Source organism: Anabrus simplex, chromosome 2 (genome assembly GCF_040414725.1).
Source record: "Anabrus simplex isolate iqAnaSimp1 chromosome 2, ASM4041472v1, whole genome shotgun sequence".
NCBI classification, from domain to species: domain Eukaryota; kingdom Metazoa; phylum Arthropoda; class Insecta; order Orthoptera; family Tettigoniidae; genus Anabrus; species Anabrus simplex.
The window spans coordinates 873,319,070-873,330,362 of NC_090266.1; the positions used below are offsets into that span (position 1 = coordinate 873,319,070).

The following is an 11,293-nucleotide window of genomic DNA, read 5'->3' on the forward strand; positions in this document are numbered from 1 at the left end:
AGAGCTGTTCTGTCATCAAGGGTTCAGTGTTGCTCGAACTAAATCAACGAATTTTCTTTCTAAGTTATTCATGTGCTGCAGGTGGGTATTTCTCCCCCACAACATTGTCACATAGCGGTGTTTCGAGGCGCAACGACGGTATAGTATATGAAGTAGGCCTACTATGTTAAAATACTCCTAGTAAATAAATACAGTACATATATCGGTCGGTGACACCCCTTCTAAAGCATGAAGGTAGGACATAACTGTTACTGTTCACTGGTGGGAAAATTCCGTTGTGTCACTCCCCCAGCAGAGAGTGAGAGAGATCTTCCGTCCCTTCCCTTCCCCGTCAACCACCCTTTGCTCTCCACACGCTACAGTGCAAATTTCCAAATATAGGACATAATATCGTCATCGCGATCGGGGAAACAAGTGAATATCACAGCGCGTGGGCGGATCGTTGCTATGGTAACAGTGGCTATGCTGCCAACGTCACCCACACATGGTGAACAATGGCTTATTTTCAGCCCAGCTACGTCTCGTATTTGATTTGCTTTGTTACATTTACTCCTTCTCGTGTTATTAGTAGTTGACTATTTTACAGTATTGAATTAGATTACTAATTTCACAGTTCAAATAAGTTTTAGAGGAGTTCGGATGATCGATTTCGGTAATGAAAGAGTCAAATTCTGCAGAGCATATCTGATTTACTTTTTGCAATTTCTTCTCCCAAGTAGCTATGATTCAAAGCACAGAGTAGAGGTACATCATTATTCGTCGAGTTTAACAAATTACTGGTAATATAAATCTCTCCGCTCGAGAATACGACCTATTTTACTTCTACTATCGTTGTCACATTTATTATTATTCCAGTGCTCTTAAGCTTAAAATTATTCACTTCTAATTATGAACAGTCCACCCCAAATGTTATATAAAACATTAAATAGTGGAACAATAATGCACAAAGATCTAGTTTCTCCATTGTAACCTTAAAATCCAACGCTTCCACCACGTAATAATTATTGAACTGAATTGCTAATTATAATATTTTGCGTGGAATTCTCAATGAATATATAAGGCCTACTTCAATTATTGTTCTATTTATAAATCTTTTAGTTAATTGTCAAAAATAAATAGAAAATGAATGTCGGTATTATACTTGAATTCCAGTACATGGTATATATTTTATAGTCTTTTATTATATAATTTTTATTGAACCCTTGAACTTACCATTCCATCGTAAAACAATATCGTACCGTTGTATCTTGGGATCGTAGCGAGTTCTTTTCTGTCACTTCATCGACCAAACGATAAGGTTCAGAGGAGAGCATAACTACTTCAAATAAGGAGCAAAAATGTGCTTACTGAAATATTTATTCAGTTTAAATCACGATAATACATTTATTAAATTGGCAAGGAAGTCACTCAAAATGTTCACAACATTTTTAACGCAGTCACAATGCATAAGGTGAGTAGTAAAGATTTATTCAAATATTAATTATTGTCTTTCAGAGAATTAAAACGTAGTGTAAAATTCGTGGACAGCAAAAACCAGAAAACGAGAATAAAACCTGAAAATCGGGCACCATTGACCCAAACAATAACTCAGAGATAATCTACACGATCTGTGGAAAATCTAACATTCAACAAGTAGAATGCCAAGTTTACATTTAATTAAGGTTATCCACCAATCTACTATCCTACCGGATATCGGAACAACCCCCGAATGCATCCTTAATCGAACCAAATCGACTATCATTTGCCTTGGATAGGTTGCGAAATATTACTAGAAAGCATGGTGTTCATTACAAGTTAAGAGCAATTGTCACAATCAAAAATAAAATTCCAAAATATATTGTCGTCTCATGACACCCTTAAGTTACAAAAGAATCCCGATGCTGAAACATGCATCACCCCAACCAGATGTTCAGAAGGAACCAACAACACTTGATACGATGTGATCTAACGTTTCAGCGCCTGAAGGAACAAAACTGCGAAATGCAGGAAAACAATAATTCATTATGTATTTAGAAGAAATGCCAAACACTGAAGTTAAAGAAGAGTGATAAATCATTTGAAAATGTTCTTATTAAACCAACTTTCAGGTTATGAAACAATTACGTCGCTAAATTCGTTAAAATATAAGTCCACAATAAAACACACGAAAGGAAATCTTTCCAATTTTTCTATAACTACGACTACAAAAATATTCAATTCGGTCTACCTACACTTGTCCCATTAAACTAAACTACAAGTGATCGGTAGATCAACGTCTCACATAAATAATGTGAATAACGAAAAATGAAAATAAAATATATACCAACAGCTGACAAATCAAAAACGCATTCGTAACGTAAATCCAACGTAAATCAAGTAGGTGTCAACACACGGCACTATCATAATATACCGGACATCTGAACAATAAATCTTAAAGTAAGGAAAAGTAAATAAATATGAACAAAAGTTCATCGAACTTGAACACGCGCGGCTAAGCAGTAAGGATCAGTCTCCATTAGGTAGGTTTCCACGTGCGACAACCCTTACATTCGTGTCACTACTGGTGCAACGCTATTATGGGAACACCTTCTGGCTGGTAAGAATTACGCCGAATTATGGCCTAAATAGTACCTGCTAACACCTTTCACATTCGTATCCACTACTGCAAACACTAACATCGTTCAAGTCGATTCGCAAAAATTCCTAACCTCTGACTTGACTGTGTACAGACCACGGCCTAATCATGTAGTTGAGTCAAGGTTAGTGTGTCTACTCATCCTAAAGTTATATAATGCACGTGGCATCCTAAATCTATCGTTGAGCCAACGTTATGGTGTGAACACATGATTCATACTGCCAGGCGAAATCGAAACTTTAACACAATGTCCGGATGTTTAGATCTGATCTTCGTTCAAACTGTAACACATGAAGTGAAATTCGCTAAAAAATGAACCCGAACCTGGAAATATTACTGTGTCTATTTTCTACAATAAAAGCGTTAAATCGAACTTAAACAACATCCGAATAGTTTAATCTATTCCTCAATGCAATATCAACACATGCAGTGAAGTCCGCTAAATAAAAATAAACTAAATTCTCGTTTAATATTACGTAATATCACTGAAACCAGTAATCACTACCATCACGATATTCACAGTATAACTCGAGTATGAGGCTCCAAACTGACCTTCCATGTCAACATTCCAAACATGTAGCGTCGTGAACTGTCTAGTGAAGTAACTTCCCATCGATCTACGTAAGCCAAACTCCCAGTCTAATGAAATTCATTTTTCACACCCGCAATGTTTCTAGCCAGCGATATTTCGTCTCGTAAGGATACAGCATGGAATTTAATTTACAATAAGTAAGTATTATCTTAACCGTGCGTCAGAATGTATTTTGTTCGTGCGGTTGGCTATCACAAAATGAACTTCGCTGGTATCAAATAGAACCATCACATAAACATAATTGCCGTTACCTACGGTTTTACATAAAATGGTACACATGGGAGAATATCAACTTGTACTTAAAATAGGCGTTACAACGCGCTCACTTGGATTTGACAACCTTTAAATTCGTCAACCGTTCTGGATTGCTACAGGACATCGTTCACCTTACACAGCCTGTCTCGGAAATATAATATCTCAACCTATATAGCATGTCAAAAAAATTCATCTCCGTCGAAATATAGGGCCTCTTATCCACAGCATCCCGCTTATTCTACATCACTCATAAAATACAGGCTTACTCTGCCTTTAACACCTTCTTAACTATTCTCATAATATTTCATTTCCATTACAATCCATTTCCTTTACACTTGAAACTTTTTAATACAAGCGATCCCATGATCAAACAACTCTATAATGATCTCACAATTAGCTTCTCGAAATTTTTGATAAGCTCAGGAGAAAAATAGCATACCGTGATTTTCTGTATCACAAATACACGGTGTCACGAAGTTTAAGTTTTTCGAAAACTGCCAACTTGATCATAATTCACTGGATTTCGATATAAGCCGCAAATCTCGCTTATAACTGCTGAACGCATAATTTATCATCTCAATTTTATCCTGACGTGAATATTATTACTATTATTGGATAATTTGATATTTGACTTTATCACACTCATAACGGTTATTTTATCGTTATCATTATTGTAGCTTTTAGCGGCCCGAACATTATTTCATCGATTTTCGTTGCAATATTTAACTCCGTTTTATTTTTTAAAGAAATTTAAACACATTTTAAAGACTCGCGCGCTGACATAAATAATAGAAAATTCGCCTCGACACTAGAATGACAAGACACTTCCTCATCAACGCAATATACTTGATTAAACACGCCCCATATACAACGCGATGTTATGATTACTTAATTAATTAGTTAATTAATTTAAAGGGACAAGCATTTACATCTCTAACTACAAAACATAATATTTAAATTAGACAGACCTGTAATTGTAGTCGTTTGGCGTGGAGTTATCTCAGCTTCATTTTATGCCAGACACCTCAAACTTAGCCTCGCATAATTGCAGGATACATTCTTCACTTAAATATTACCTTATGGATACAGATTTTACACTTGGCTTGAAGAAACACGCATTAAACAAAATTTATACTATACACATATAACAATCAAACCGCCCCGCAACGTGTCGAGAACTCAACTAGTGCACTTTGCGGTATCTTCCCAACTCATTTCTATCCAGATGTTTAAGAGGTGTGATTGACCGTGAGAGACAAAGCTTATCTCCACCAGACTATCGTCCTCCCTTACCGATCAAAAAATATAACATTGTCCGCACTAAGTCACAAAAGCTGTCTATGAATCGGCGGTCTCCCTATGAGAAGTTCAGGAATTATTAATTATTATTAATGTTTCAATAGCTAGTTTTGTCTTCGTTCACCATTTACCAATTGGTAAAATATTCATCCCTCATAGCTGACTGGTTTTAGAGATTTTACAAGTCTATTTCACCCACTTCATATCTTCTTCTTAATGTTGCCTGACGTAGGTTCACACTCTCGGAACATAGAATTACGATTGACGCTCCTGGTTGAGGAGGGGCATTTAAGCCTTTTCTAGGGACGCTCTGCTTGGCGTTATCTACTGTGGTGCGATCACTCCAACTGATGACCACTGGACAAATTTCTTCGAAACTCACCCCAGAGATTCCACCCAATTTTCCAGTCATGGTGGTGTTGTTTGCTGATTTTTCCTGTTTCATTAATGGGCGTAATTTATTTATTTCACGCAGCAGAATTCCCGCGTACTTTTAAAGTATGTCCTTGACACGTGTCACTACTCTGCCAGCATGTATACCAACTTCTCTCCAAGCCTAATTTAATACATTTCCATCCTGTGGACTTAAGCTTAATCAGATATTTCCCAAAATTCTTGCTTAGTTATTTCCTTGTTAATGACAATGCCGAAATCTCTCGCAATGAGGGTTATTATCCACAATTTTATTTTTAATTACCCCAGGTGTGCCGAAATGTTCCGACTTCGTTCGAACGTTTGGTGGCTCGCTCCCCAATGTGAGTTGTTACGCCACAGAACGCGAGATGAGCTTGCAATAAAAAGGTCAAGCTTGTAGTTGCAATTTTTTGCAAGGTTGAATTATGGGTTCAATATACGCTGTACATGTAGATTAAAGAACCCTACAATGCTAGAAAATTTTTAAATGGTCTTCTGCCTCCCATTTCTACGTATTACTACGTTATAAGGTGCATGCACACAAATAAGTTATTATTAATTAATATATTTTCTCTATGATATTAACTGAAGGCCTATATATATATATATATATATATATATACGAAAAGAAAAATTTCATACCAAATTTAGTCAACAAAACTGATTTTAATAGGCATGTTAATGTTGAACTAATATATTAACTGACTGCCAAAAATTCTTATATCCTCAAATCTGTGCTCTAAATGATATCTTTGCATATAGGAGGTGGTGGGTTTGGATCCGGCCATCGGCCTCCCAGAAGATGGTTTTCTGCAGTTTCCCATTTTAACACCAGGCAAATGCTGGGGCTGTACCATTAATTAAGGCGAAGTCCACTTTCTTCCGCGTCTTTGTCCTTTCTCATAGTTGCGTATCTGAAAACCTTCGATGTGTTAGTGCGACGTTATATCACTAGCAAGTCTATATATATATCCAATTACGCCATAAAACTAAATTTAAAAGACTACTGAACCACTATTTACAATTTGCAAGTAGGAAACAAAACTAATTTGATTCATAACAGGCAATCTGTCATGCTCGTGTGGTAGGTTCATGACCAAGAGTTAAATTCCCCTCACTAATTAGGTGTATAATAGTCAATGTTTATACAACAAGACCTTCATATCATGATGGGAATAAACCTACTGTATTACCATTTAAGTCTCTTTGGATTGCAGCCTATCCTACTTGTACACATATCCGTCAATAACACAGCAGTTTACAAGCAGACTTTTGATACACACTGATCAATTTAATCACAGACCATGGACGTTTCCACTACGACAAATAAAACGTCCTCAGAGTGATATCTTCTTCACTGCGTCAGTCCGTTACGGCAGTTTTTTTTTTACATAATTATAGCATTAGCACGTATATAAATGTGTAATTATTTTAACGCAGACTTCCGTCCCTCGACAACGGGAACATGGAAAGAAATATTTTAAGAGGTATTTAGTGTTTGGGTAGAACCCGTATACCGCCGAGAATATTTAGCTTGCGATTATTTTTAATGTCTCAAATGACTTACAAAAGAGGAAGCTACCTGTTGCAAAATCTGGGACGTAGTTTTCATGAAAGAGCGCTTCAAATTAAGGCGAAATTTGTGCTAAATATGTGACGTCACACGCATACTCTGTTATAAGATGGCCCTGTGTTGACTCGCTCACTCAGTTGGAGGTTAGCTGTCCTTATGAACAAAACGTGGTCAGTTGTAAAGAATAGAACATTTAACAATGGAAAAAAAATTGATTGCGATTCGGCAAAAACGTGCAAAAGGAAGAGTTGAAACGGGACAAGTGAATGATGTAGGAATAATGGAAATGAAACGAATAATAAGTAAGTCTACGAAACCCTCAAAATCCTGCGGCCATTACAATAGTGACAGCATACCGCCAATGTTCTTCTTTTTCGCAAGACCAGTTCCTGAGTTTTCTGTTTTATGTAATAAAGTCATCGGTTATAGATTCCAAATTACTCCTTGGCGATTAATATTATCCTTGACTATTCTCTAGTTCATCATACGAATAGATTATTAATGTATATACTTCTGAGACAAAAGAGTTAGAATAATAATGTAACTGCCTTTGCATCCCACTAACTACTCGTACGGTTTTCGGAGAATCCGATGTGTCGGAATTTTATCCCGCACTAGTTCTTTTACTTGCTAGTAAAACTACCGACACGAGGCTGACGTATTTGAGCACCTTCAAATACCACTGGAGTGAGCCAAGATCGAACCTGCCGAGTTAGAGTCAGAAGGCAGGCACCTCAGCAGTCTGAGCCACTCAATCCGGCCAGAGCGTTAATTCATAATACATCCAGAAAAGAGTGTCACAAATGAAGATGTATTGAAGACAACTGCTTGTAAAACGCTGGATCAAGTATGACCTGGAACATTCCAGATACCAGTGCTTCTTGCCCAAAATGTAGTCTAACAATTTAAAGTTATTTTAATGAAATGAAAGGGGAAATCCATCAAGACAAAATCATAGTCACGGGATTGAATCCAACTATCAACAAACAAGTATCATTTCATACCTTATTATGTCCAGCCATGGGCAAGATTGCCTATCATGCGGTTCATTGTGTACTTTTTAATGTCCTCTTTAATGCTGCGAAAGCAAGTTTTGCCATACCCTGTGCTTTACTAATGAAAATAAGATTTTAAAGGTGACTGTAGTTTCAAATCGTATCTTGCCCACCGTAATGACGGACGGAAAATTTTGCTATGTCCACGGACGTAGTTTTTCACGTTGGACACAATGGGAATCCGTTGCAATCTTGTTGGATACTCTCCAAATTAGGCGCCATTCGCTTACGACAACAATGGACAGACTGAAATCAGTTGCAGGTGGCTTGGAGATAGCTGAAGAGTAACTGGAATTTAGATTTCCTTTCTCACATTAATGATGCTGAGAATATCATTAGCGACAATGGCCACGGTCCCAATAGAGACGAACACCACCTGGGTGACCGCCCTAAATGCAGATCATTGATTGATTGATTGATTGATTGATTGATTGATTGATCGATCGAAGAAAGTGGGAGGGATGATCAGAATGTGAAACTCCATAAACGAAAGCTAACCACTCTTACCAGGGTTGCACATGAGAAAAATGTCATTTTGTGCGCGTTTTTATCCATAATATAGGCATATATTATTTCTTATGAAAGCATTAGTCTCCTTCATTTACAATAAAGTTTAATCATTTAAGTCATTCAGTGCGTAAATTATCCTATGAAAAAGAGGCGTGGATCGTGTCATGTTTATGTATGAATTATTTTCTTTTCCTATATTTGTAAAATCCAATTCTGAAATGATTCCATTTTCTGTGGTTCCTGGAAACATGTGTGACGTAGAAAAAAATTATTTTACCTGCTTTGTGATAATTTGCTTGGTTTGACTATAATCAGGCTTTCGTTTCTATCAAAAAAAGTTCGTTCAGTGGGCACAATAAACCTAGCAGCGATACTCCTCATTCGTCTTCCATACTATTTCTACATAATTTCCTTCATATCTCGTTTGCAAGAAATTATTTTTGAGATGAATCGTTACATGTTTACATTTTTCACATTTCACGTTTCATATGAAGAAAGACATGGAATACCTGGAAAGTGGACGAGTGGCAGCCACGATTGAGTGCACTGCATCCGTTGGAAGAGTTGTCTCTCCGAGCACAGTCACAGCGTCCCTGGATACATCTGGAATTGTTATCTGCAGCTTGACACTGGGCATCAACAACGCAAGGCAAGCCAAGGCTCACACTGCTCTCCTCGCCTCGAAGTCGGGCTGGTTCAGCTACAAACATGAAAAGCGTAATTGGAGTAGACGTATAAGTTGACAAGTGGACAGAGACACCCAAGGAGTCATTGATATATACCTATTTCTGTCGTTATTCTGTATATGTGAACAGAGCTGCGACTGGCATGGCGTGGCTGTGAAAGATTTTCTAACAATGTTAGTAGACAAGTTATCTAATACCTTCGATAGACAACAAATTGATAGAACTACGAAATTAAATTTCCCACAATTGTTTCGTTTCTCACAGCGAGAATTTCAACAAGTTATTTGTTAAGATTGAGTGACCTCCTTTCGGCCACTCTGAAGGAATATACACAGAACAGAATTTTACGACATAGCAATCAAGTAGAAATGTTCATGTTGTGTCATTTGTGTTGTTAAATTTGATATCCTAGACCTAAGAGAGATAGCTTATTCCATCTCACGTTGTATGTGTAAGTGGTAATTCCAAATAGGAGTTTCTCCTTAACTGAGCAAAGCAAACATCTGCGAGTTCACTTTTTGTCTAAATTCCACGCATGTCCTTTCTCATTTCCTCTCCGAGATTTAATCCTCTTGAAACTAACAAATGGGACAAATTCTCTCGGTTTTCAGATAGTTTTCTAATTTTATGTACGCTCGCTTGTGCTTCATTTACGTCCCACGATTTCCGACAGTTTTTGTTCCATACGTAGAACATTACAAATTTTTTTATCAATAAATTCATGTTTTTTAAAGCTCCTCAGATTTGAGAAAGCTAATAAAATAGAACACTCTATTATGAGTATGCTTCTTCTTCTTATGCTTCTTCTGATTATTATTACAGTAGTATCAGTAATAGTAATTGGAGCAGAAGTATAACATAAGGTTGCAATAAACCTTTTTCAGATTTTGTTCATAAAAATATTTCATTATATAACAGAAGTAATAATATCAATCCAAAAGTCATTGCAACAGGGGAATTTCAAATATACAGGTTAATTCCCCTGTGGTTTTAAAAAGAACTCAATTAAGGATTAACAGTTTATGTTCAACAAGGTGTCAATTTTAATCTGATACGAACAGTGGGGCTTCCCATGTACCCCAATCCCTTATTTGTATTGTTTTCTTTTCTCAGCTGAACATCCTGGACAAGTACTCATGATTCTCCCTCGCTACTAACTGTGCATTTCTACCAACAAAGCTATGACTACGAAATAGAGCAAGTTAGCCATGCGGTTTGAGTCGCATGGCTGTAGGCTTGAATTCTGGAGATAGTGGGCTCACACCCAACTGTCGGAAGATTGTTTACCATAGTTTTCCATTTTCACACCATTAATTAAGCCCAAAGTCACTTCCTCACCTTTCCTATGCCATCACCATCATAATCGCTGCGACGTGAAACCGAAGGAAAAGTAAATGAACACCCAGAAATACGTTACAATAAATGTGTACTGGAAATAGTGGAATGCCATTGACATACAGTATATCGTCTTAAAATAAATGAAAACGTAGATTTTGAGACAGACGAAAAGCACTATTTATGGAATGGAAACTTTGCTTTCAGTTCTTGCCTCAGCATGTTTATTTCATTATGTACGAGTAGATTTCACATTCTCTTCCCATTGAATGGAAAAATAAATTATTTATACGGAAATTTCTACTATTTGAGAACGTGCATAACGTAAGCGAAAGAGAGAAGTCCATTTAGAAATTTGTTCCTCTCTCACTTCGAAATCCCTTCTATAGTAAAATCCAAAATTAATAAATGTTACTTCAGGTGCATCCATATGACACACACCATACCAAATAAATGGCATCGGAAATTAAGGGATGAGTATAAATTCGGATAATAAAAACTACTACTTAAAAAATAGGCATAGTACGAAAATACATATAATAATATGAACTTGAATTCAGATGTATACTACAACTCTCTATGTAATTGGTGGAAAATATGATGGGAAATTACTTGAATATTATGCGGAGAAAAAGTCATGGGTTTGCCTTAATTATATGCGGGGAAAGAGTCATGTGTTTGCCTAACCTGTGTTACAAAGAATGAAGGCAGATTATTGCAAGTGGAAGTAATTTATGATAATACTATCATAGGAAGGACAGGGTGTAATGAAAATTGTGAAAATTTCTACATAATCGATCAGTGGTAACTAATTTTAACCTTGAAATATATTCTCTTAGCTGCTCTACTTACGAGCTATGAGGAACCTGGAAACCCTCTATAACGAGCTGGAATCGATGTCATGAGTCGTAAATAATAATCTGAAATTGTCGGGAAGGAAACAGAGAGTGTACCCAGATT

The 11,293-nt window shown here is 36.7% G+C and overlaps 1 protein-coding gene across 1 annotated transcript in view; it reads right to left on the reverse strand.

Annotated features, from left to right (window-relative positions):
- Positions 1 to 11,293, reverse strand: part of ImpE1 (Ecdysone-inducible gene E1) — a 202,999-nt gene that overhangs the window by 55,161 nt on the left and 136,545 nt on the right. The window contains exon 5 of the mRNA XM_067139507.2: positions 8,822 to 9,012. Within this exon, the coding sequence (XP_066995608.2) occupies positions 8,822 to 9,012 (191 nt within the window). The remainder of the gene's footprint in view (positions 1 to 8,821; positions 9,013 to 11,293) is intronic.